At 53.2% G+C, this 26,832-nt stretch overlaps 2 protein-coding genes across 7 annotated transcripts in view; both read left to right on the forward strand.

The window, feature by feature from the left end:
* Positions 1-9: 9 nt before the first annotated feature.
* On the forward strand, positions 10-6,343 carry TSACC (TSSK6 activating cochaperone). 3 transcript variants are annotated; one of them, XM_053278571.1, is made up of 5 exons: positions 10-160; positions 2,386-2,454; positions 2,901-2,930; positions 4,390-4,545; positions 5,948-6,343. In XM_053278571.1, the coding sequence occupies exons 1-5, from the start codon at positions 25-27 to the stop codon at positions 6,169-6,171; spliced, it is 615 nt and encodes a 204-aa protein (XP_053134546.1). In that variant the 5' UTR covers positions 10-24; the 3' UTR covers positions 6,172-6,343. The 3 variants fall into 3 exon arrangements, with proteins under 3 accessions (XP_053134546.1, XP_053134545.1, XP_053134547.1); XM_053278570.1 differs by lacking the exon at positions 10-160 and adding an exon at positions 249-435; XM_053278572.1 differs by lacking the exon at positions 10-160 and adding an exon at positions 1,607-1,637.
* Positions 6,344-7,637: 1,294 nt separating this feature from the next.
* SSR2 (signal sequence receptor subunit 2) overlaps positions 7,638-26,832 on the forward strand; it is a 30,222-nt gene continuing 11,027 nt past the window's right edge. For 2 of the 4 annotated variants that reach the window (XM_053278293.1, XM_053278294.1), the window contains exons 1-6: positions 7,638-7,759; positions 9,164-9,318; positions 10,543-10,641; positions 12,114-12,222; positions 13,438-13,515; positions 16,263-16,406. In XM_053278293.1, coding sequence (XP_053134268.1) covers positions 9,164-9,318; positions 10,543-10,641; positions 12,114-12,222; positions 13,438-13,515; positions 16,263-16,406 — 585 coding nt within the window. In that variant the 5' untranslated portion in view covers positions 7,638-7,759. Of the gene's footprint in view, positions 7,760-9,163; positions 9,319-9,414; positions 9,566-10,542; positions 10,642-12,113; positions 12,223-13,437; positions 13,516-13,890; positions 14,426-16,262; positions 16,407-26,832 lie in introns of those variants that run through there. The other 2 variants (XM_053278296.1, XM_053278295.1) reach the window with 2 other exon arrangements.

Below are 26,832 nucleotides of genomic sequence, written 5' to 3' on the forward strand. Positions count from 1 at the left end.
CCGGCGCCGCCGCGGCCTCGGCCAATGAAAACGCGGGCCCTGGGACGTCGGCCCCGCCCTCTGGGCTCTGAGCAAGTTCGATTGAGAGAACAACGGGCTCCACCTTCCCCGCCCCTCGCAGCGGCAAGAGCAGCGCATGGGGAGCCACGGGAGGGAGAAGGTGCGCAAAGCGCCTGCGCGTCCCCCAGCCTCGGCACCCACGCGCATGACGGAACAGCCGGCGCAACTACAGACTAGGGGCCGATGGGCGACGAGTGCTACGCATGCGCGTGGAGGCATGGCGCGGGCGCGGCCAGGTGCTCTCTGCGCCTGCGCAAGGGGAGCCAAGCGCGCAGGCGCAGAAGTTCGAGCCAGCGGTTAGGTGGATGGAGCCGTCCCACCGGCGCTCGCTGCAGCACTTGCCGCGCTCCGGGCACGACCCGCCACACCCCAGAGGCGAGTTTTGCGGGACCCTCGAGGAGCTTCAGCCCTGGCCTGATGGGATCTGTAGTCCTGTCTGGGCTTTCTCAGAGGAGCATCATGGGAGTTGGAGTCTCGTGCCCGGCCCACTCTCCAGCCCCCCCCCTACCCACCGTGAGGCCTGATGGGAGCTGTAGTCTTCCAGGGGTTGTGTAGTCCAGTGTGTAAGCAGTGGGGATAGGTTGCTTTATTGTTTTATTATTTTGTTTTATTTATTTATCTGGCACATATCTGTAGCACCCCACACGCAAGTCTCTGAAACACAACAACATCTAGAAACACAACAACAGTTAAAGCATTAACACAATATTTATTTAAAACATTTATGCTTCTCCAGCAAAGCACCGCTCAGGGTGGCTCACGACATTAATAAAATAGATGCAATATACAAAACAATAAAAAGTTAATAAAAGAACTTGAATAAAATTTAAATTTCCAAAGTGTAAGTCTTGCTACAGCTAAAAGTTATGCATTTTTAAAGTTTCAAACTGAAAGTTATAAAAGCTTTAAAAAAATTAAAAACAATTACCGGATATCAGCAGCGAACCTTAAAAGGCCTCTCTAAAAAGATGGGTCTTTAAGTCATGCCTAGGTGGGGTGGGTTTTTTTAGCATGCTCTGTTCCCTGAGCAAGGAAAAGATATAAAACTTGTGGCCAAGTTCAAGCACTAAGCAACAGTCGAATACTTGCAGATGTCCAAAGCTCTCCACATTCCTTGTCTTCTTGCCCTCCTCCCAACAGAACTAGCATATGAGCAGTCAGAAGCAGTACACCTCTGGAAGGTGTAGGCGAGTGCCAGGTAAATGAATACAGCAGATGGAGAACATAAGTACAGCCCTGCTGGATCAGGCCCAAGGCTCATCTAGTCCAGCATCCTGTTTCACACAGTGGTCCTCCAGGGTGTTTCCAGACAGCAACAGAGTGCAGGATCTGCAAAACACAGGCCAAGTTCAAAGCGTGATCTTACTGTCCTGACACTTCTGCAGGTTTCCACATGCTTTCCCACACAGTGACCTTACCCTCTGTACACATGTGGAGCAGAGCCCTTGAGCAATTTTTGCAGCGCCATCTGCTGGCCAGCTCTTGCATTCCAAGAAAAACCGGCCCTTTTGCATTACTACTTTTGTGGTGTGACTGGAGAAAAGAGTTGGTTCTTTTCAGGATGCAAATTGTGCGAGGTCTCTGCTCATCATGTGAACAGAGGGCAAAACTGTAGTCTATTATTCACTACACTGCACAAATGGGGGGGGCGGGGCGGATATTTATTTTACATGTGTGAAAAAGTACTTCCTTTTGTCAGTCCTAACTTTCCTGGCCATCAGTTATCAAACATATGACTCTAAATTAAATGGCCCCAAATTTCCTGGCCATGGGATAAACCCTAGTTCCAGTGTTGTGAGAGAGGGAGGGGGGGAACCCCTATCTACTCTCTCCATCCACTCTTTCAGCTTGGGTCTCCCTGGACCTAATCCAACCCTCTAACTATGGTTGGTCACTAATTTAGGTCACTAAAGTGGTCTCCATGCATGCACAGAAGTCCGAACCGGGCCAAAGAAGGCCCGGGCTACTCAAGTGTAGACAGGGTGGTGGGGAGCCACCACTGATTAAAGTAAGTAGTCGTGACTCCCCTTCCACACCCTCTAGCTCAAGGAAGCCCCTCCCTCCCATATTTTTACTCATAAAGAGGAATCCTCACTGGAATCCCCTTTACTAGTAGACCCCCAAACCAGTTCAAGCTGGGCTGGTTCAAACCTGGACCACTTGAACTGCCTCGGTTCGAGTCAAACTGGTGTTCGAACCGGTCTGGTTTGTACACCCCACCTTCCGTTCTCGGATGACTTGTTCATTTTTTAAAAAATCTCCAACAAATGCTTCTGAAATATCCTGCTAATATAGGTTCTTCCCTCCACCCCACCCCCCTTCTAGGCACAAGTGCCAGTCCTGTTCAGATGGAACCAGATGTCAACCCTCAAGATGAGAAGCAGCATCGGAAAAGTAGGTGGGGTTGTCGAACTGCTCTTGCCGGTCAAACACGTTGTAAGAAAGAGGGTTCTATGAAATTCCCCACTTCTTGAACTGCTGCCTACAGGGACCCCATTTTTGTGGGCTGGTTCTGTACCATCCCTGGCTGAGGGAGAGCTGGGAAAGAAAGGCCACAGCAGCATAGAAAGAGTGCTGTTGACAGAAAAGTCTCATAATCTATTTTTATTTAGCAGGGGGAGAGCAACTGGCCCTATCCATCCCCAGCACAGCATTCCTTCAGTGGCTGTTGCTGGTGTCTCTCTTTTGGTTCTTTTTTTTAGATTGTGAGCCCTTTGGGGACAGGGAGCCTCCTTCCTTCCTTCCTTCCTTTGTAAACCTCTTTGGGAACTTTGGTTGAAAAGCGGTATATAAAATATTTGTTGTATTTGTATAATCCTTGTCACCTTGTATTTTTTCAGGTACCATGAGAAGATCCACACAAGTCCAGCGTAAGTGTTTGCCTCCTCTCTCTCCTGAGATAGCTCTGAGCCTGGGCATGAGACAGCCCCAAATCAGGATTCTCAACTTGTTAGCTAGGTTCCGCACCAAACTGCCCTGATCAGCAGTTTGACTTGAAGGGATGAACCGTGACACTTTTCATGGTGGGGAGAGAAACGCAACGTCCTCCTTATTGCTGTTAAATAAGGGCTGGACAAACTTGGACTACAACTCCCATCATCCCTGCCCTCTCTGGGTAGCAGCAAGTGCCAGCAGGAATTCTGGCAAAGCTTGATCCTAGGAGTCCAAATATTAAAAATTACTGGGCTTCACAAACTCGGCAGAACCAAATTTGTATAATCCAAGTTGGTATAATCCAAATATCCCCAGATTTCAAATAATATATATATTTTAGTAATATTTATTACCCAAATATAATATAATAGTTTTGATTATATTCAGTTTTTATTATTATATAAGTAATATGTTGTGAGTAATATGTATTACCTCTGGGCTTCTAACTCAGGGGTTCACAAACGTGAGTCCCCAGGTGCTGGACTACAGCTCCCATCATCCCCTGCTGCCACAGCCAAAGGTGCAGTGGCAGGGGGTGATGGGAGTTGTAGTGCAATGACATTTGGAGACCCAAGTCTGAGAATTTCTGTCCTAACTGCCTGAGGTTACGTGAAGGATTCCCACTGGAACATGCTTTCAGATTTTCAGGCTGAGCTTCAGGCCAGTTGCAAAAATAATAGCAGAAAAAGAGACAAGAGCTGGTCTTGTGTTAGCATTAGCAAGCATGACTTGTCCCCTTTGCTAAGTAGGGTTTGCTATTGGATGGGTGACTACATGTGAGTGCTGTCTGCTATAAGATATTCCCTTTTAAAACAGCCCTAGCTCAATGGAAGAGGACCTGCCTGCTTGCATGTAGAAGGTTCGAAGTTCCCTCCCTGGCAGCATCTCCAAGATAGGGCTGAAAGAGACTCCTGCCTGCAACCTTGGAGATGCTGCTGCCAGTCTGGGTTGACAACACTGAGCTGGATGGACAAATAGTCTGACTCAGTATATGGCAGCTTCCTATGTTCCTATGATGGCTTCTGCTTTGAAGGCAGAAGGTCCCAGCTTTAGTTTCTGGCAGCATTTCCAGGTAGAGCTGGGAGAACCTGCTGCCTGGAACCTTGGAGAAACGCTGCCAGTCAGTGTAGCCAGTCGGTGGTACTGAGCTAGGCTGCCTCGGTGTAAAACAGCGACACCGCTAAAAAATCCACTTGTTTTAATGTGCTTGTTTTCTGTGCAAAAGTGCCATTCTGCAGATCCCCCGGCTTCGCTACAAGAACGCTCTCTCTTCTCGTGCACCAGGGCGCCTCGGCGGCTGGTTCCACAATGCTGTCACTCTTGCAGTCGGCCGCAGTGACCCCCAGATGAATAAATCAACACCGACGTTCTCCCCTCTCCTTTCTTTCCCAACAGGAGAAGACATCGATGGCCCCCCAGCCACTTTCAAGCCTCTGTGTCCAGCCAAGCCCTCTCCGAGTTTTTTGGAGCTCCCGTCCACCCACTGGAGGCCCAGCCCGGGTCAGCCGTATACCCAGACAGCTCGGACTGGGAAGGGGAAGAGACATTTCTGTAAGTGGTGGACACCTAGCTGTATTTCCTGTGCAGGCAGCTTCTTTAGAGCTGTCTAAGAACAGAAGGACAGCCCTGCTGGATCAGGCCCAAGGAGGCCCATCCAGTCCAGCCTCCTGTTTCCCACACTGGCCCACCAGTTGCCTCTGGGGAGCCCACAGGCAAGAGACGAAGCCATGCCCTCTCTCTTGCTGGGGCTCCCCTGCAACTGGGATTCAGAGGCATTTGAAAATGTAATCAATCAATCAATCTTGCCTCTGAGGTTGGAGGTGGCCCATAGCCACCTGGTAGTCTGAGGTCCTCCGTGAATTTGTCTAAGTCCCTTTTAAAGCCATCCAGGCTGGAGGCCATCGCCACATCCTGTGGCAGAGAATTCCACCGGCTAATGATGCAGTGTGGAAAGAGCACTTCCTTTTGTCGGTCACAAATCCCCTGGCCATCATTTATTAACCATATGGCCCCTGGTTCTAATGAAAAGAGGTGATCTTCTGGTAGCAAGCATGGATTGTCCCCTTTTCTAAGCAGGGTCTGCCCTGGTCTGCATTTGAATGGGAGACATGTACAGTATGAGCAGTATAAGATACTCCCGTTAGGGGATGGGGCCGCTCTGGGAAGAGCACCTGCATACTTGCACACGAAAGGTTCCCAGTTCCCTCCCTGGCAGCATCTCCAAGATGGGTCTGAGAGAGACTCCTGCCAGCAACCTTGGAGAAGCCGCTGCCGGTCTGGGTAGACAACACTGAGTTAGATGGACCAAGGGCCTGACTCCATATAAGGCAGCTTCCTATGTTCCTATGCACACTTACCTGAGAGAGCGTCCCGTTGAACTCAATGGGTCTTGCTTCTGAATAAGCACTCTCAGGGCTTACACTGAGTAACACGTCAGGACTTTTGACAACTCCAGCCTCGCCTTAGCCAGAAACTCACAAGGTGGCCTTAGGCGTGCCTCTCCCTGTCCCTTTGGAGATCATGGCACTGGTCTACCTTGCAGGACTGTTGTGCGGCGGAGGGCACAAAGAAAAGGAATGTAAGCTATAAGGCAGCTTCCTATGTTCTTATGTAGTGTTGTGAGAGAGGAAGAAAATTTAGTGTTTAGTGTTTTAATTTCTGGTTGAATTTGTTTTATGTTTGTAAACCGCCCAAAGATACAAATTTGGGGCAGTATGCACCATCTGCCAAATACACAACTCAATATATTTGTTAAATCAACAACTGAATATCGCCCCAAGTCGCGTCTCTGGGTGGCTCACAACAAAATCCATCGATATCTCTGCATCTGGTTTGGGTTTGCCACATTTTGCTTGGGTGTCCCCCAAAAGGCTTTGGGGCGGGGTGGGTGTCGGAGTCAGGAAAGCCCCCGCCGGCCTCCTCGAACCCGTCTCCTCCCGCTTTCCCTCCCCAGCGCCCGACCACCAGCCCCAGGAATGCTTCGGGCTCCTCGAGTGCATGCACAACAACATCCAGACGCAGACCCAGATCGCCCAGGCACAGCTGGCCCTCCTGGAGGACATGCGCGAGTCCATGAACCTCCTCCTGGCCAAGCAGGAGAAGCCTAGCGAGGAGGGGATCGGACAGCCGGAGCAGCGGACCCCGAAGCGGGGCGCCTCGCCTCGCCCAGTCAGCTAGCAGCGCCACTGCAGGGCCTTCCGTCCGACACGAAGCCCTTGCCGCTTCCCTGGAGCCGCCACGCCTCCGTGACCCACACCGCGATATCCACATATTAGCGGTGACCGCAGGATTTGGGTTCTTTGCTGCGGGGCGAGAGGGGGCTGGAAAATTAAAAAAAGGTTGTGATAAATCCTGCCGCGCACTGTTTTTCCTTCCCCACCAATCTCTCGTACACGGGAGACTTCAAGGCTGGCCAGAGGCCTCCAGGCCAGGGATCAACATCCGTCCCCGAATGAGCTGGGGGAGGGGGCTTGTAACAGCTAATGAACAGTCCTATCTAGGGTTGTACCAAAGGAGGCAGCTTGAGTGTCTCCTCTCTCTCTGTCCCATCCAGCCCAAGATTTGTGTTGCCTAGAAGCTGGCTGTTCATCAGGTACCGCGCAGCTCTACCTGGTGAATGGCCACCCTGCAGGCAGTGCGGGACAGAGAGGAGCCACCTAAGTTACTGCCAGGAAGCAGGAGCGGCTGTGCCTGCTTTGGTGTCCCCCCCGCCCCCCAAGCTTCTTTCTGACCTAGAGTCTCCAGGGTTCAGCATCAATCTTTGGGTGACTCTCAAAAGCAACTCTAGAGATTTCCGAAGACTTCTTGCTGTGAAAAAAACATTGGAGGGAGTGAAATTTCCAGGAATAGCTTCAGTCAGAATTGGTCATCCTGCCTATAGAGATGACAGAGAGCGGGTCTGGTGGTAGCAAGAATGAATTGTCCCCTTTGCTAAGAAGGGTGCACCCTGGTTTGCATTTGAATGGGAGACTACCTGTGTGAGCACTGGAAGATATTCCCTTAACGGATGGGCTCGCTCTGGGAAGGGCATCTAGGTTCCAAGTTCCCTCCCTGGCAGCATCTCCAAGATAGGGCTGAGAGAGACTCCTGCCTGCAACCTTGGAGAAGCCACTGCCAGCCCGGGTAGACCAATCTGAGCTAGATGGACCAAGTGTCTGACTGATAAGGCAGTTTTCTGTGTTCCTGTTGGCAGGGATTAGGGACAGGGCCTTTTCCATCGTGGCCCCCCTGAGAGTCTGTGTCTCCCATTCAGTAAGCAAAGGGGTAACATAGCAAAACCAGATCAGGATCAACCCAGATTGCCCACAAAATTTGCCAGTTCACTGGTGTGGAAAGCCACCTCAACTCAAGACCTCAGACCTAGGACACATGAACCCTACCACACATATTCAAATGGACATCCACAAAACTTGAGCACATTCTCAACTAAACTGTGCATTTTACTGAATCCCCAAACAAGAAACATCAGGAAAGCAGAAAAGAAACAGTCAAGAAGACCCTCCGTGAGAGGATCTATGGCTGAGATGGCGTGCATGCATCCCGCGACTCTCGAGAAGTCCTACTGGAATCATGAACACTGCTCCCCGCAAGGTGCAAAGCCAGCTGTGTGGGGAAGCGAGGCCAGGCAGGGAGGACTACAACCCCCAGCGTGCCTGGCGACCCCAAAGGAAGTCACGCGGGAGCCGAGGAGGGCGGGGTTCCGGTGGCGTGCTCAGCGCCCTTGCCAGTGCTGACTCTCTCTTCCGTTCTGTTGGCAGCAGCAAAGGTAGGGGCGCCTTGCGGGAGGGCAGCTAAAATGGGGGGCTCTGGGCAGGGGGTCCTAACAAAACTGCTTTCTTTAGGGGTGCAGGGGTCTCTTTCCAAGGGACCCAATGAAGGGAGGATCTAGCAGGGAAAATTAGGGGTCATGGCAGGGGAAATGCAAATTGTTATGGGGGAGTAGGGTCTGTGGAGTGGGGTGGAATTGGGGGTGGGTTGGTGGCGGGCCTCCTAGGGTGCACTCCAGGCCACAGTTTCTGCTTTGCATGCAGAAGGTCTCAAGTTCAGTCCCTAGCAGGGTTGGGAAAGACCGGGCTCAGAGCTGCTGCCGATCAGAGCAGACAGCACTGGACTAGCTGGCCCAAGGGTCTGACTCTGTAGAAGGCAGCTTTATTGTTCAGGAGAATCAGAGGAACATAGAACATACACCGAGTCAGACTGTGAGTCCATCTGGCTCAGGATTGCCTACCCAGACTGGCAGCGGCTTCTCCAAGGTTGCAGGCAGGAGTCTCTCTCAGTCCTACCTTGGAGATGCTGCCAGGGAGGGAGCTTGCAACCTTCTGCCTGCAAGCAGGCAGGTGCTCTGCCACTGAGCTATGGCTCCCTCCCCTGAAGGGAATATCTTCCAGTGCTCATGCATTATTTAGTCTCCCATTCAAATGCAAACCAGGGCAAACCCTGCTTAGAAAAGGGGGCAATCCATCGCTCAGTGGCAACATATCTGCTTAGTGTGCTGAAGGTCCCAGGTAGGGTTGGGAAACCTATTTCCCAGGTGCATACAGTGGCCCAGTTCTTATCTGTACCCCTGCTAACTGAACAAAAGAGGCAGCTTTTAAAAGTGGTAATTCTCTTATATTTATCAGTGGGGGAGCAACTGACCCTATCCGTCCCCAGCACAGGATCCCTTCAATGTTTTTTTGCAGGTGTCTTATCTTATGTTTCCTTCTAGATTGTGAGCCCTTTGGGGACAGGGAAACAGCTTATTTATTTCTCTGTGTAAATCGCTTTGAGATTGTTAGGAACGTGGGAAGCTGCACCATATACCGAGTCAGACCCTCGGCCCCTCTAGATCAGTATTGTCTACCCAGACTGGCAGCGGCTTCTCCGAGGCTGCCGGCAGGAGTCTCACTCAGCCCTATCTGGAGATGCTGCCAGGGAGGGAACTGGGAACTTTTTGACGCTCTTCCAGGAGCGGCCCCATCCCTGAAGGGGGAATCTCTTTCAGTGCTCACGTCACATGCTGTCTCCCATTCAAATGCAAACCAGGGCTTAGGTTGAATCCGGAAGGCCCCACTCCCAACTGCCGTGCAGAACAAAACTCATTCTGCACATAGATGGGGAAAAAATTAGCGGGACCACTGACTTGCTCTTATAAGGCAGCTTCCTAGCTGACCCCTGTCCTTCCTTCCAGATGAAGCTATGGGTCTTCTTGGTGCTGGCCCTGGTGTCCTCCGTCTATGGTGAGGAAGGGGCCAGGCTCTTGGCGTCCAAGTCGCTGCTGAACAGATACGCCGTAGAGGGCAGAGACCTCACCTTGCAGTACAACATCTACAATGTTGGCTCCAGGTAAACAAGGACTCCTTCCCTCGGCATCCCTACGGTGCCTGTTTCTCTGGGCCTAGAAAATTTGGCTCTGTGGTGCCTAAGGGGTCCCAATCCACCCTATAGGCATTTTGGAACCACCTTGACTCCAGGCGTTTGAAGGACAGCCAGTACCGGTTAGGAACTGCCACGCGTTGATGAGCCACCTAATGCCGCAGCAGGGAAAAGACTCGACTCGCAAGCACGAGGTTGCCGGTTCGAATCCCCGCTGGTGTGTTTCCCAGGGCAGCAGTGCTCTAGGAAGGTGCTGAAAGGCATCATCTCATACTGCGCAGGAGGAGGCCATGGTCAACCCCTCCTGTATTCTACCAAAGACCACCACAGGGCTCTGTGGGTGCCAGGAGTCGACACCGATTCAACCGCACACTTTATCTTACCTTTATGCAGTGATGAGGAGATGCAGGCAAACTTCGTTGCCCAAAGATCCAGCATCCGCAGTTTTGCGTATCCACATTCGGGGAACTGACACCCAGCCTCAGCATACGCAGGGCAGGGCAGGGTTAAATTCGCATAGCTGCGGGTCGGGGTAGTGGTGGTGGTGGCCGGAAATGACCTCGGAGGTCATTTAACCGTCTTTACCTGAATAGAAGGTGACCCTGAATGTAAGATGGCACCATAAAACAGGGGTAGGCAAATTTGGCCTTCCAGCAGTTGTTGAACTACAACTCCCATCATCCCCAGTCACATGACTGGGGATGATGGGAGTGGTAGTTCAGCAACAGCTGGAGGGCCAAGTTTGCCCACCCCTGCCTTAAAGATAGAAGACCCTCCTATATTTACTAGAAAAGAACTGGGGGGGGGGGGGAACCTCATCTTGAATTTGGGTAAATATGGTACTTATTTATATTTCTATCCTTCCTTCACGGAGCCCAGAGCGGAAGGAACCATAACATGGTTATATGTCCTCACAACTTCTCCGTGAAGTAGGTTAGGCTGAGAGAGAAGTGACTGACATGCTTAATATTGCATTACCATTCATTATGAATTTTAGGAAACAGTGAATTTTCAGAAATGTAAAAATGTCCATGGAAAATCTCTCTGGAAAATTTTCTGTTTTGGCAAACGTTCCATGGGAGATTCTTCACCCCACCTCTCTGTTTTATACCTTAACTGTATGCTTTCTGTCTTTTCAAATGTTGGCTTATTCCCAATGTTGTTCTCCCAATCCATTTCTCCGCTGACATCTAGTGCTGCCTTAGAGGTGGAGCTGTCAGATGATTCGTTCCCCCCAGAAGACTTCGGCATCGTTTCCGGGATGCTCAATGTCAAGTGGGATAGAATTGCGCCGTATCCTTTTGCATGGGGCCCTGGATGGAGGACCTGTAATTAGAAAGCCGTGAATGCTAGCTAAGTGTCTAGTCCTCATTGTGGCAGCCAGAGCTCGGATTTGAAATAAAGACAAAATTATGCAAAAGACTGAAAAGGCAAATAAACGACCCATGTTTCTGTCATGTCCCTCCTTTACTTTCTCTTTGGGCAGGTCCTTTTGTGTACCTGCTTTGAATCTTTCTTTCTTCCTGATTCAATGCCTTCTCCCACTTGCTTTCCCTCCTGAAGTGTGTCTCGGCTTGTTTTTTCATAAAATCATAGAACTTGGGTCGGAATGGACTTTCTAGTCTAACCCCCTGCTCAGGGTATCCCTAAGAGATGGCCGTCCAGCCTTGGGCTCAAAAAGCCAGTGAAGGAGAACTCGCTACTTGATGTGGCAAGCTGTTCCATGGTCAATCAGTTCTCATAGTCAGGAAATCCCTCCTAGGGATGTGCACAGCTCAGGATTCCCCTTTATGAGTAGACTGCTGAACAGGTCTAGTTTAAACTTGGACTGGCACCCCATTTTGGAGGCCGATCCACGTTCGAACTCGAGTCGAACATGGTTCGAGTTGAACCGGGTTCAAACACTGTCCAGTTCACACCTCCCTAACCCCTCCCAACGTCTAGCCTGAATCTACTTTCTTGTCATCAGTTCTAATTCTGCTCTCAGGAGCAGCAGAAAACAGGTTAGCACCCTCTTCTAGCTGACAGCCCATCAATCAGGTACCGCCTTTCACCAAAAGGAAGAAATAAAAGGATGCCCGTTTGATGATCATGGTTTTCCTGTAGTATCCATGTTGGTTACTTCTGTTGCCCACTCCAGTTTCAGTTTTGGCACTCTTGTGGGTTCTCCCTTCATCTCATTTTATTTTATACTCTTAAAATATTCCAGGCAAGATGTTCAGACCTCTTTTAATGCATAGATAAAAACAAATAAAAACAAAGATCTTACAGACTTGAGCAGACGCATTTCAGTGTTAAAACATCATTGTCGGTGCTCTATGTCCAGTAGCTGGGAACCCTTGAGATTAAATATGTGATTTGGTTAAGATTCCGTTGCTGTGTTTAATCTCAAGAGTTTCCAGCTGTCTGAGATAGAGCATTGACAGTGAGGTTTTAAAATTGAAACCCGTTTGCTCAAGTCTGTAAGATCTTTGGTTTTATTTGATTCTATCTATGCATTAAAAGAGGTCTTAAAATCTTTTCTGGAGTAAGGAAGAATGCGTGTATCCTTGCCACAGTCTTGCCACAATTTTGAAATATTTTAAATTCCATCTGGGCAAGGCCTTGTGATGTGTTGCCACTGACCTTGGAGCACTTGGCAAGCTTCAGGTGCTACACAAATCCCTGCAGCAGCCTCTGTCTGAGGTCCACGGGCCCTTGGCAGCCATGCCTGCTCCGGCCCGTGTCTGCAGTCGCGTTTCCTTCCTTAACGGCCGGCTGCTCAGCGCCAGCAACGTCTCCCACACGGTGGTCCTGAGGCCCCTGAAAGCCGGCTACTTCAACTTCACCTCGGCCACCATCACGTACCTGGCGCAGGAGGGGGGCCTTGTGGTGGTGAGTAGCACTCCTGCTTGACAACTTGGAGAGCCACTGTCAGTCTCTCAACCAGGGCTGCTCAACTCCGTCCCTCCTGCAGACGTTGGCCTACAACTCCCATAATCCCTGGCTATTGACCACTTTTGCTGGGGATTGTGGGAGTTGTAGTCCCAAAACAGGTGTTGGGGGGTAAGTTGAGCAGGCCTGGCCTACACTCAGTGTCGCCTCTCACAGGGATTTTCAAATGTTGTTGCCTACAACTCCCAGCATCTCACGCAAAAGTCATGGCAGCTGGGGATTCTGGGAGTTGTCGTCCACAACATCTGGGAATCCCTGTTCAGGGCAGACACGGCCTACAATTCCCAGGATCCCTGGCTGTCGGCCACTGTGGTTGGGGTTTATGGGAGCTGTAGTCCAAAAACAGCTGGGAAGGGGTGTCTGAAATAGGTGGTTTGGCTCAGAATAAGGCAGCATCCTCTGGTCCTTTGATTTGGGGATGGGACCTCGGAGCAGCCGCTGCCAGTCAGTGTAGACAATGGGTGTCTACATGGGCCAAGGGTCTGACTCGGTAGGAGGCAGCTGCCTATGTTCCTCATAGAAGGGCATTTTCCTCCCACCAATTGGGTTTTCGCTGGAAGCTCAGGGAGTGTACGCAGGGAAGGATGTTCTCTCTGCTGGCAGGTGGGCAGGTGGATTTATGGAGCCCTACCTCTGCCCCCCGCCCTGCCCCCCGCCGAAAGGTCCTGCTTTGTGCTGCAGTGCCTTGGAGGATGGGGAGAGATGCGTTTCCCTCCCTGCTTGATCTCCAAGAGCAAACCTCTACAAATCCCCTGGCCAGCTCCCCCAGGGCCGGGTAGGTTTCGAGAAGTGGAGAGATCAGAGGCTGAGTCCTCGGGCATCTTGGGTCCACATCCATGGCGGGCGTCTTGCCTGGCGTCCCAATCCAGCAGGTGCTGGCCAAGCTGGTTGCTTTCCCCGCCATCCTCAGTCGGCTGGGTGTGGGTCCAAGGCTTCAGGATACAGATGTGGGGCGGTTCGGAGGTTCCCACCCCGGCTTCCCCCAGTGCCGTGGCACTACAACTCCCATCACCCTCTGCAGCAGCAGTGGATGATGGGAGATGTAGTCCACGCTTGGGGACCCCCCCTGGGGCAGCTGTCTGGTGGAGTGTCTTGCAATCTCTCCGCTCCTCCTTTCCAGGGCTTGTAGATAGCGTGTCTCTCCTTTCCCCTCAGGTTGGCTTCACCAGTGCGCCAGGACAGGGCGGGATCCTGGCCCAGCGAGAGTTCGACAGGAGGTTCTCCCCACACTTTGTAAGTAATTGTGAGACACAGGAGGGGATAATTTCACAGAACATGAAGAGTCGGGAGGGACCTCAGAGGCCATCTAGTCCAACCCCCCTGCTCAGGGCAGGAAAGGGCTGCCACGATGGCCGTCCAGCCTCTGTTATTGGGAATGGGTTCATGGCTTTGCGTACAGGGTCAGCCCTTGGCAGCGTCACCAGGTAGGGCTGAGTGAGGCTTCTGTCTGCCACCTCGGAGAAGCCGCTGCCAGTCAGTGTAGACAGGTCCGAGCAAGATGGACCTCGGTGTTTGGCAGCTCCCAGCCTGGGCTGGGTAAAACAAACCAATGGTCTGACATTTTCTCTCTCGCGCTTCTTTCCTTTCCTTTTTTTTTAAATGAAAAAGTTGGACTGGGCGGCCTTTGGGGTCATGACCCTCCCTTCCATCGGCATCCCGCTCCTGCTGTGGTACTCCAGCAAAAGGAAGTACGATACGCCCAAGACCAAGAAGAACTGAGCCAGGCCCTCGGGAGGGCTGCGTGCATCTTCCGAACCCGCAGCCGCGCATCTGCCGCTCTGCCTACGGAGCCGTTTCCCGCGCAGAATTTGCGGGTCGCCACTCGGGAAGCAGATGCGACCCAGACCCCGGTTAACCAGGACTCTGTTCCCCACGGTTGCCCCCTCTTCCGCCGTCCTATACGGCCCCCTCCGAGCCCCGCTGATGAGAGACCCAGCCTTTATAGAGGAGAGCCCAACCTTATCCCTTTGCCAGGTCAAACCCGCTTTTCTCCACCAAAGAGGAGACTGCAAGAACGCAGCTCTGTTCCTGGAGACCGAAAGATCAGAGCCATAAACGCATTGAAACGAGGAGTGTCGGAGATCTGTTGTGTCCCAGGGGGCTTTTTTTTATTATTATTATAAAAAGAATTCAAACAACCTGACCTCTGTGTGTGTGTGTGTGTGTGTGTGTCGCTTTGTCACTGCTTAACAAGGAGGGCTGGTCTTGTAGCAAGTGTGAATTGTCTTTGCTAATTGTGCATCCCTCAAGAAAAATCACTGGCCCAGAGTTACCCACTGAGTTTCATGGCTGAACCAGGATTTGAACACGACCCCTAGGAATCACTACACCACACTGACTCTCCTAATTTTCCACTTGCAGGGTGGGATAGTGGAATACATATGTCACTGATTATTTAACTGGTGATCTTAATGGGTCTAGACTTGGTTTAAATCAGGGCTTGGACAACAACTCCCATCATCCACAATGGCCAGAGTTGTAGGCCAACATCTGCAGGAGGGTCGAAGTTCTGCAATCCAGCTTTAAATATTTCCTGTTGCTTTAAAGAGGGCCTTCCCTGTCCGTTGTGCTTTGCAACATAAACCAAAATGACAGGTTACATGTGGAATGCACTGCCACAAGATCGAAGGGTGGCCGTTTGCTGAGATGGCTTTAAATGGCCATGAGAGAAATGAATTGATGGAGCATGGATGGACCCAATCCAGGGCCATTGCCATCACAGAGTAGTGGAACTTCCAGTGTTAGAAGCAGTATGCCTCTGAACACCAGTTAATGAGAAGCTTCGGCAGGAGGGGAGAATTGCTTTCTGGCCCTGCTTTGAGGTTTTTTCCGGGGGAATCTGTTTGGCCCCTGTGAGAAGCAAGATGTCGATTTCTTATTTATTATTATTTCTTTAAACAGTCAGACAGGTGTTATTGACTGGTTTGCTTTATCCAGACATCGAGTCCTTCCCAAGGACCTGGGAAGGCTGGATTTTATTGTCAGTGTTGTTGCTGTTATTATTATAGATATCGTCGCAGAATATAGGCTGTTCCCAGTAAAGCTGCTTTTTGTAATTGGCTGGTGGTGATTTCTGTGGCCCCGATGGGTGTTGAGGTGCTCTTCAAGGTCTTTTGGAACTGCACCCAGGGCGCCAGTTACCACTGGGATTATTTTGGTCGTCTTCTGAGTTTGACTGTTTGATATATGGTGCTTTTCTGCAAAACAAAAAAACCACACAAACAAAAAACTGAAAGTTTACATAGCAAAGAGAATGAAACAAACAGTTCCCTGCCCTGAAGGGACATGCATTCTAAAAAGAAACAAAAGAGACCTGGTCTTGTGGCAGCAAGCATGAATTGTCCCCTTTGTTAAGTGGGGTCTGCCCTGGTTTGTATTTGAATGGGAGACTCCATGTGTGAGCACTGGAAGAGATTCTCCCTCAGGAGATGGAGCTGCTCTGGGAAGAGCAGAAGGTCCCAAGTTCCCTCCCTGGCAGCATCTCCAAGATCGGGCTGGGAGAGACTCCTGCCTGCAAACTCAGAGAAGCTGCTGCCAGTCTGGGTAGACATTCCTAAGCTAGAGGGACCAAGGGTCTGACTCAGTATATGGCAGCTTCCCGTGTTCCTATGTAACAGCCACTGGGAGGGATGCTATGCTGGGCTGAGCAGAGACAGCTGCTCTCTCCCTGCCAGAGCCCCCTCCCCATGCAAATGCGCTCCTTGGCCCAGTTAGCAGGGGGGAGTTGGCCCTTTCCTCTCCTCCAATCAGGCTCCTTGTCACTGATTTCCCCAGAAGTCCTGAGTTCCCCTTGTGAGGTCATCACCACCCTTTGTGACATCATCAGATGCCCTCCTGACTGCCAGCGGCTGACTCTCTTGGGGGAGCAAAGGGGCTTGGGTGGTCCCCGCGGCTGTTTCTGGAGCAGTTTCTCCCACCGAGGGAGAGAGAGGATGAGGGCAAGCCGCCGCCGCCTGACCTTCTCTGCTTTTCTCTTCCAGGCTCAGCAGGGAGGTGATTCTCCGGAGCCGGTTAAAGCCTTCAGGGACACCAGCCGGCCTTTCCCTTCCTGGGCACCGGAAGGCGCGACGCTTGTGAGGGGGAAAGGGGCTTCTCTTCTGGGCCGTGGCCCACTTCATCAAGTGGTGAGGAGTTCCTAGGGCAGCCCCTGCCCGCCTTCTGTTCACTTTGGAGGAGATGTGGGGGTGGGGTTTCTGTAATGTTTGCTTTGTCGGCTACTCGCGAGACCCCTGCTAGGTGGGCCAGGACAGGAGGCACCACTGAGAAGCGGAGGATCTTCTGTGGCACAGGGGAAGAACCACTGTCCTTGTCCAACCCCAGCACAGCACCCCTCTCAGGGAGGGTCCCACTTGTGTCGGGTCTTTCCCAGTCCTCCCTGGAAATGCATCTGGAATCCGAACCTTCTTGCAAATCCAATGGTGGATCAGTGTCAGGATCTCCCACAGTGTACTAAAACGAACAACACGGCATGCCCACTGAAATGCAATGGCTCTTTCCAAATGGCCATAGGAGAAATTTTTTTGGCCTATGTGCCGGAGATGTGGCAACATGTGTGCTCTAGCTGCACACCCTCATCTCTTTGGCCTATGTGCCAGAGGTGTGGTGATGCGCGTGCTCTAGCTGCACACCTGTATCTCTTTTGCCTCTGTGCCGGAAGTGTGGCGATGTGTGTGTTCTAGCTGCACACCCTTATCTCATGGGCCTCTGTGCTGGAGGTGTGGTGATGTGTGTGTTTAGGCTGTGCACCCTTATCTCTTTGGCCTATGTGCCGGAGGTGTGGCGATGCGTGTGCTCTAGCTGCACACCTTATCTCTTTGGCCTCTATGCCGGAGGTGTGGCGACGTGTGGTCTAACTGCAAACCCTCATCTCTTTGGCCTTTGTGCCGGAGGTGTGGCGACGCGTGTACTCTAGGTGAACACCTTATCTCTTTGGCCTCTGTGCCGGAGGTGTGGCGACGTGTGGTCTAACTGCAGACCCTCATCTCTTTGGCCTCTGTGCCGGAGGTGTGGTGATGCATGTGCTCTAGCTGCACACCCTTATCTCTTTGGCCTATGTGTCGGATGTGTGCTGATGTGTGTGTTCTAGCTGCACACCCTTATCTATTTGGCCACTGTGCCAGAGGTGTGGTGACATGTGTGGTCTAGCTGCACACCCTCAACTCTTTGGCCTATGTGCCGGAGGTATGGTGACGTGTGTGCTCTAGCTTCACACCCTTATCTCTTTGGCCTATGTGCTGGAGGTGTGGCGACGCGTGTGCTCTAGCTGCACACCTTATCTCTTTGGCCTCTGTGCCGGAGGTGTGGTGACATGTGCTCAAACTGCACACCCTCATCTCTTTGGCCGATGTGCCGGAGGTGTGGTGATGTGTGTGCTCTAGCTGCACACCCTCATCTCTTTGGCCTCTGTGCCGGAGGGGTGGCGACGTGTGTGCTCTAGCTGCACACCCACATCTCTTTGACCTCTGTGCCGGAGGTGTGGTGACGCGTGTGCTCTAGCTGCACACCCTTATCTCTTTGGCCTATGTGCCAGAGGAGTGGCGACGAGTGTGCTCTAGCTGCACACCCTCATCTCTTTTGCCTATGTGCCAGAGGTGTGGCGACTTTTGTCCTTTAGCAGCACACCCTTATCTCTTTGGCCTATGAGCTGGAGTTGTGGTGACGCGTGTGCTCTAACTGCACACCTTATCTCTTTGTCCTCTGTGCCAGAGGTGTGGCGAAATGTGTGCTCCAGCTGCACACCCTTATCCCTTTGGCCTATGTGCCGGAGGTTTGGCGACGTGTGTGCTCTAGCTGCACACCCTTATCTCTTTGGCCTCTGTGCCGGAAGTGTGGCGATGTGTGTGTTCTAGCTGCACAACCTTATCTCATGGGCCTCTGTGCTGGAGGTGTGGTGATGTGTGTGTTCTAGCTGTGAACCCTTATCTCTTTGGCCTATGTGCTGGAGGTGTGGTGGTGCGTGTGCTCTAGCTGCACACCTAATCTCTTTGGCCTATGTGCTGGAGGTGTGGCGATGTTTGTCCTCTAGCAGCACACCCTTATCTTTTTGGCCTCTGTGCCGGAGTTATGGCGACGCGTGTGCTCTAGCTGCACACCTCATCTCTTTGGCCTATGTGCTGGAGGTGTGGCGACGTTTGTCCTCTAGCAGCACACCTAATCTCTTTGGCCTATGTGCTGGAGGTGTGGCGACGTTTGTCCTCTAGCAGCACACCCTTATCTCTTTGGCCTATGTGCCGGAGTTGTGGCGACGCGTGTGCTCTAGCTGCACACCTGATCTCTTAGGCCTATGTGCCGGAGATGTGGCAATCGGTGTGCTCTAGCTGAACACCTTATCTCTTAGGCCTATGTGCCGGAGGTGTGGTGACGTGTGTGATCTAGCTGCACACCCTTATCTCTTTGGCCTATGTGCCGACGTGTGTGCTCCAGCTGCACACCTTATCTCTTTGGCCTATGTGCCGGAGGAGTGGAGATGTGTGTGCTCTTGCTGCACACCTGTATCTCTTTGGCCTATGTGCCGGAGGTGTGGCGACATGTGTGCTCTAGCTGCACACCTGTATCTCTTTGGCCTATGTGCCGGAGGTGTGGCGACGTGTGTGCTCTAGCTACACACCATATCTCTTTGGCCTATGTGCCGGAGGTTTGGCGATGTGTGTGCTCCAGCTGCACACCCGTATCTCTTTGGCCTATATGCCGGAGGTGTGGCGATCTGTGTGCTCCAGCTGCACACCTTATCTCTTTGGCCTATGTGCCGGAGGTGTGGCGATGCGTGTGCTCTATCTGCAAACCTTATCTCTTTGGCCTATATCCCGGATGTGTGGCGATGTGTGTGCTCTAGCTGCACATGCGTATCTCTTTGGCCTATGTGCCGGAGGTGTGGCAATGTTTGTTCTCTTGCAGCACACCCTTATCTCTTTGGCCTATGTGCCGGAGGTGTGGTGACGTGTGTGCTCTATCTGCACGCCTTATCTCTTTGGCCTATGTGCCGGAGGTGTGGCAATGTGTTTGCTCTAGCTGCACACCTGTATATCTTTGGCCTATGTGCCGGAGGAGTGGCGACGTGTGTGCTCTAGCTGCACACCTTATCTCTTTTGCCTAGGTGCCGGAGGTGTGGCGACGTGTGTGCTCTAGCTGCACACCTTATCTCTTTGGCCTATGTGCCGGAGGTGTGGCGATTTGTGTGCTCCAGCTGCACACCCGTATCTCTTTGGCCTATGTGCCGGAGGTGTGGCAATGTGTGTGCTCCAACTGCACACCCTTATCTCTTTGGTCTCTGTGCCGGAGGTGTGGTGACGCATGTGCTCTAGCTGCACACCCTTATCTCTTTGGCCCTGTGCCGGAGTTGTGGCGACATGTGTGCTCTAGCTGCACACCTTATCTCCTTGGCCTTTGTGCCGGAGGTGTGGCGATGTGTGTGCTCTAGCAGCACACCCTTATCTCTTTGGCCTATGTGCCGGAGGTGTGGTGACGCGTGTGCTCTAGCTGCACGCCTTATCTCTTTGGCCTATGTGCCGGAGGTGTGGCAATGTGTGTGCTCTAGCTGCACACCTTATCTCTTTGGCCTATGTGCCGGAGTTGTGGTGACGCGTGTGCTGTAGCTGCACACCCTTAACACTTGGCCTATGTGCCGGAGGTCGGGCGCCGTGTGTGCTCTAGCTGCACACCCTTATCTCTTTGGCTTATGTGCCGGATGTGTAGCGATGCGTGAGCTCTAGCTGCAAACCGCTGTCTCTTTGGCCTGTGTGCCGGAGTTGTGGCGACGCGTGTCCTATCGCTGCACACCTTATCTCTTTGGCCTATGTGCCGGAGGTGTGGTGATGTTTGTCCTCTAGCAGCACACCTTATCTCTTTGGCTTATGTGCCAGAGGTATGGTGACGTGTGTGCTCTAGCTGCACACCCTTATCTCTTTTACCTATGTGCCGGAGGTGTGCCGACTTTTGTCCTTTAGCAGCACACCCTTATCTCATTGGCCTTTGAGCCGGAGTTGTGGTGACGCCTGTGCTCTAACTGCACACCTTATCTCTTTGTCCTCTGTGCTGGAGGTGTGGCGACATGTGTGCTCTAGCAGCACACCCTTATCTCTTTGGCCTATGTGCCGGAGGTGTGGTGACGCGTGTGCTCTAGCTGCACACCTGTATCTCTTTGAGCTAAGTGCCGGAGGTTTGGTTATTTGTGTGCTCTAGCTGCACACCCTTATCTCTTTGTCCTCTGTGCTGGAGGTGTGGCGAAATGTGTGCTCCAGCTGCTAGGCTTGTGCCCGAAACGTTTCGGCGGCCATTGAAAAGGCCGCCGAAACGTTTCTGGTGTCGGGGCAGATTCGGTGATTCGGCGCCGGCGGGGGTAGGGCTTTAAGGGCGGGGGAGAGTGTACTCACCCCCCCCCCCGCCGCGTTTCCCCCTCCGGCGCTCTCCGAATTTGAAGCCCCTCGGGGCGGCAGCGTTCCTCCTTGCCGCCCCGTTTGCCCCCTCGGCCGGAAGTGGCCGGAAGTTCCGAGCGCCCGTGCGCCCGTTGTGCGCGCGCCCGCTCAGAACTTCCGGCCACTTCCGGCCGAGGGGGCAAACGGGGCGGCAAGGAGGAACGCTGCCGCCCCGAGGGGCTTCAAATTCGGAGAGCGCCGGCGGGGGAAACACGGCGGGGGGGGTGAGTACACTCTCTCCCGCCCTTAAAGCCCTACCGCCGCCGGCGCCGATAAATATCGTGCACATCCCTACCAGCTGCACACCCTTATCCCTTTGGCCTATGTGCTGGAGGTTTGGCGACGTGTGTGCTCCAGCTGCACACCCTTTACTCTTTGGCCTATGTGCCAGAAGTGTGGCGACACGTGTGCTGTAGCTGCACACCTTATCTCTTTGGCCTATGTGCTGGAGGTGTGGCGACGTTTGTCCTCTAGCAGCACACCTTTATCTCTTTGGCCTCTGTGCCGGAGTTATGGCGACGCGTGTGCTCTAGCTGCACACCTAATCTCTTTGGCCTATGTGCCGGAGGTGTGGCGATGTGTGTGCTCTAGCTGCACACCTTATCTCTTTGGCCTATGTGCCGGAGTTTTGGCGACGCGTGTGCTGTAGCTGCACACCTAATCTCTTTGGCCTATGTGCTGGAGGTGTGGCGACGTTTGTCCTCTAGCAGCACACCCTTATCTCTTTGGCCTATGTGCCGGAGGTGTGGCGATGTGTGTGCTCTAGCTGCACATCTTATCTCTTTGGTCTATGTGCCGGAGTTGTGGTGACGCGTGTGCTGTAGCTGCACACCCTTAACTCTTTGGCCTATGTGCCAGAAGTGTGGCAACACTGTGCTGTAGCTGCACACCTTATCTCTTTGGCCTATGTGCCGGAGTCGTGGCGACGCGTGTGCTCTAGCTGCACACCCTTAACACGTTGGCCTATGTGCCGGAGGTCGGGCGCCGTGTGTGCTCTACCTGCACACCCTTATCTCTTTGGCTTATGTGCCGGATGTGTAGCGATGCGTGAGCTCTAGCTGCAAACCGCTGTCTCTTTGGCCTGTGTGCCGGAGTTGTGGCGACGCGTGTGCTATCGCTGCACACCTTATCTCTTTGGCCTATGTGCCGGAGGTGTGGTGACGCGTGTGCTCTAGCTGCACACCCTTATCTCTTTGGCCTATGTGCCAGAGGAGTGGCGACGAGTGTGCTCTAGCTGCACACCCTCATCTCTTTTGCCTATGTGCCAGAGGTGTGGCGACTTTTGTCCTTTAGCAGCACACCCTTATCTCTTTGGCCTATGAGCTGGAGTTGTGGTGACGCGTGTGCTCTAACTGCACACCTTATCTCTTTGTCCTCTGTGCCAGAGGTGTGGCGAAATGTGTGCTCCAGCTGCACACCCTTATCCCTTTGGCCTATGTGCCGGAGGTTTGGCGACGTGTGTGCTCTAGCTGCACACCCTTATCTCTTTGGCCTCTGTGCCGGAAGTGTGGCGATGTGTGTGTTCTAGCTGCACAACCTTATCTCATGGGCCTCTGTGCTGGAGGTGTGGTGATGTGTGTGTTCTAGCTGTGAACCCTTATCTCTTTGGCCTATGTGCTGGAGGTGTGGTGGTGCGTGTGCTCTAGCTGCACACCTAATCTCTTTGGCCTATGTGCTGGAGGTGTGGCGATGTTTGTCCTCTAGCAGCACACCCTTATCTTTTTGGCCTCTGTGCCGGAGTTATGGCGACGCGTGTGCTCTAGCTGCACACCTCATCTCTTTGGCCTATGTGCTGGAGGTGTGGCGACGTTTGTCCTCTAGCAGCACACCTAATCTCTTTGGCCTATGTGCTGGAGGTGTGGCGACGTTTGTCCTCTAGCAGCACACCCTTATCTCTTTGGCCTATGTGCCGGAGTTGTGGCGACGCGTGTGCTCTAGCTGCACACCTGATCTCTTAGGTCTATGTGCCGGAGATGTGGCAATCGGTGTGCTCTAGCTGAACACCTTATCTCTTAGGCCTATGTGCCGGAGGTGTGGTGACGTGTGTGATCTAGCTGCACACCCTTATCTCTTTGGCCTATGTGCCGACGTGTGTGCTCCAGCTGCACACCTTATCTCTTTGGCCTATGTGCCGGAGGAGTGGAGATGTGTGTGCTCTTGCTGCACACCTGTATCTCTTTGGCCTATGTGCCGGAGGTGTGGCGACATGTGTGCTCTAGCTGCACACCTGTATCTCTTTGGCCTATGTGCCGGAGGTGTGGCGACGTGTGTGCTCTAGCTACACACCATATCTCTTTGGCCTATGTGCCGGAGGTTTGGCGATGTGTGTGCTCCAGCTGCACACCCGTATCTCTTTGGCCTATATGCCGGAGGTGTGGCGATCTGTGTGCTCCAGCTGCACACCTTATCTCTTTGGCCTATGTGCCGGAGGTGTGGCGACGTGTGTGCTCTAGCTACACACCATATCTCTTTGGCCTATGTGCCGGAGGAGTGGAGATGTGTGTGCTCTTGCTGCACACCTGTATCTCTTTGGCCTATGTGCCGGAGGTGTGGCGACATGTGTGCTCTAGCTGCACACCTGTATCTCTTTGGCCTATGTGCCGGAGGTGTGGCGACGTGTGTGCTCTATCTGCAAACCTTATCTCTTTGGCCTATATCCCGGATGTGTGGCGATGTGTGTGCTCTAGCTGCACATGCGTATCTCTTTGGCCTATGTGCCGGAGGTGTGGCAATGTTTGTTCTCTTGCAGCACACCCTTATCTCTTTGGCCTATGTGCCGGAGGTGTGGTGACGTGTGTGCTCTATCTGCACGCCTTATCTCTTTGGCCTATGTGCCGGAGGTGTGGCAATGTGTTTGCTCTAGCTGCACACCTGTATATCTTTGGCCTATGTGCCGGAGGAGTGGCGACGTGTGTGCTCTAGCTGCACACCTTATCTCTTTTGCCTAGGTGCCGGAGGTGTGGCGACGTGTGTGCTCTAGCTGCACACCTTATCTCTTTGGCCTATGTGCCGGAGGTGTGGCGATTTGTGTGCTCCAGCTGCACACCCGTATCTCTTTGGCCTATGTGCCGGAGGTGTGGCAATGTGTGTGCTCCAACTGCACACCCTTATCTCTTTGGTCTCTGTGCCGGAGGTGTGGTGACGCATGTGCTCTAGCTGCACACCCTTATCTCTTTGGCCCTGTGCCGGAGTTGTGGCGACATGTGTGCTCTAGCTGCACACCTTATCTCCTTGGCCTTTGTGCCGGAGGTGTGGCGATGTGTGTGCTCTAGCAGCACACCCTTATCTCTTTGGCCTATGTGCCGGAGGTGTGGTGACGCGTGTGCTCTAGCTGCACGCCTTATCTCTTTGGCCTATGTGCCGGAGGTGTGGCAATGTGTGTGCTCTAGCTGCACACCTTATCTCTTTGGCCTATGTGCCGGAGTTGTGGTGACGCGTGTGCTGTAGCTGCACACCCTTAACACTTGGCCTATGTGCCGGAGGTCGGGCGCCGTGTGTGCTCTAGCTGCACACCCTTATCTCTTTGGCTTATGTGCCGGATGTGTAGCGATGCGTGAGCTCTAGCTGCAAACCGCTGTCTCTTTGGCCTGTGTGCCGGAGTTGTGGCGACGCGTGTCCTATCGCTGCACACCTTATCTCTTTGGCCTATGTGCCGGAGGTGTGGTGATGTTTGTCCTCTAGCAGCACACCTTATCTCTTTGGCTTATGTGCCAGAGGTATGGTGACGTGTGTGCTCTAGCTGCACACCCTTATCTCTTTTACCTATGTGCCGGAGGTGTGCCGACTTTTGTCCTTTAGCAGCACACCCTTATCTCATTGGCCTTTGAGCCGGAGTTGTGGTGACGCCTGTGCTCTAACTGCACACCTTATCTCTTTGTCCTCTGTGCTGGAGGTGTGGCGACATGTGTGCTCTAGCAGCACACCCTTATCTCTTTGGCCTATGTGCCGGAGGTGTGGTGACGCGTGTGCTCTAGCTGCACACCTGTATCTCTTTGAGCTAAGTGCCGGAGGTTTGGTTATTTGTGTGCTCTAGCTGCACACCCTTATCTCTTTGTCCTCTGTGCTGGAGGTGTGGCGAAATGTGTGCTCCAGCTGCTAGGCTTGTGCCCGAAACGTTTCGGCGGCCATTGAAAAGGCCGCCGAAACGTTTCTGGTGTCGGGGCAGATTCGGTGATTCGGCGCCGGCGGGGGTAGGGCTTTAAGGGCGGGGGAGAGTGTACTCACCCCCCCCCGCCGCGTTTCCCCCTCCGGCGCTCTCCGAATTTGAAGCCCCTCGGGGCGGCAGCGTTCCTCCTTGCCGCCCCGTTTGCCCCCTCGGCCGGAAGTGGCCGGAAGTTCCGAGCGCCCGTGCGCCCGTTGTGCGCGCGCCCGCTCAGAACTTCCGGCCACTTCCGGCCGAGGGGGCAAACGGGGCGGCAAGGAGGAACGCTGCCGCCCCGAGGGGCTTCAAATTCGGAGAGCGCCGGCGGGGGAAACACGGCGGGGGGGGTGAGTACACTCTCTCCCGCCCTTAAAGCCCTACCGCCGCCAGCGCCGATAAATATCGTGCACATCCCTACCAGCTGCACACCCTTATCCCTTTGGCCTATGTGCTGGAGGTTTGGCGACGTGTGTGCTCCAGCTGCACACCCTTTACTCTTTGGCCTATGTGCCAGAAGTGTGGCGACACGTGTGCTGTAGCTGCACACCTTATCTCTTTGGCCTATGTGCTGGAGGTGTGGCGACGTTTGTCCTCTAGCAGCACACCTTTATCTCTTTGGCCTCTGTGCCGGAGTTATGGCGACGCGTGTGCTCTAGCTGCACACCTAATCTCTTTGGCCTATGTGCCGGAGGTGTGGCGATGTGTGTGCTCTAGCTGCACACCTTATCTCTTTGGCCTATGTGCCGGAGTTTTGGCGACGCGTGTGCTGTAGCTGCACACCTAATCTCTTTGGCCTATGTGCTGGAGGTGTGGCGACGTTTGTCCTCTAGCAGCACACCCTTATCTCTTTGGCCTATGTGCCGGAGGTGTGGCGATGTGTGTGCTCTAGCTGCACATCTTATCTCTTTGGTCTATGTGCCGGAGTTGTGGTGACGCGTGTGCTGTAGCTGCACACCCTTAACTCTTTGGCCTATGTGCCAGAAGTGTGGCAACACTGTGCTGTAGCTGCACACCTTATCTCTTTGGCCTATGTGCCGGAGTCGTGGCGACGCGTGTGCTCTAGCTGCACACCCTTAACACGTTGGCCTATGTGCCGGAGGTCGGGCGCCGTGTGTGCTCTACCTGCACACCCTTATCTCTTTGGCTTATGTGCCGGATGTGTAGCGATGCGTGAGCTCTAGCTGCAAACCGCTGTCTCTTTGGCCTGTGTGCCGGAGTTGTGGCGACGCGTGTGCTATCGCTGCACACCTTATCTCTTTGGCCTATGTGCCGGAGGTGTGGTGACGCGTGTGCTCTAGCTGCACACCCTTATCTCTTTGGCCTATGTGCCAGAGGAGTGGCGACGAGTGTGCTCTAGCTGCACACCCTCATCTCTTTTGCCTATGTGCCAGAGGTGTGGCGACTTTTGTCCTTTAGCAGCACACCCTTATCTCTTTGGCCTATGAGCTGGAGTTGTGGTGACGCGTGTGCTCTAACTGCACACCTTATCTCTTTGTCCTCTGTGCCAGAGGTGTGGCGAAATGTGTGCTCCAGCTGCACACCCTTATCCCTTTGGCCTATGTGCCGGAGGTTTGGCGACGTGTGTGCTCTAGCTGCACACCCTTATCTCTTTGGCCTCTGTGCCGGAAGTGTGGCGATGTGTGTGTTCTAGCTGCACAACCTTATCTCATGGGCCTCTGTGCTGGAGGTGTGGTGATGTGTGTGTTCTAGCTGTGAACCCTTATCTCTTTGGCCTATGTGCTGGAGGTGTGGTGGTGCGTGTGCTCTAGCTGCACACCTAATCTCTTTGGCCTATGTGCTGGAGGTGTGGCGATGTTTGTCCTCTAGCAGCACACCCTTATCTTTTTGGCCTCTGTGCCGGAGTTATGGCGACGCGTGTGCTCTAGCTGCACACCTCATCTCTTTGGCCTATGTGCTGGAGGTGTGGCGACGTTTGTCCTCTAGCAGCACACCTAATCTCTTTGGCCTATGTGCTGGAGGTGTGGCGACGTTTGTCCT

Source organism: Hemicordylus capensis, chromosome 14 (genome assembly GCF_027244095.1).
Source record: "Hemicordylus capensis ecotype Gifberg chromosome 14, rHemCap1.1.pri, whole genome shotgun sequence".
In the NCBI taxonomy this organism is placed as follows: domain Eukaryota; kingdom Metazoa; phylum Chordata; class Lepidosauria; order Squamata; family Cordylidae; genus Hemicordylus; species Hemicordylus capensis.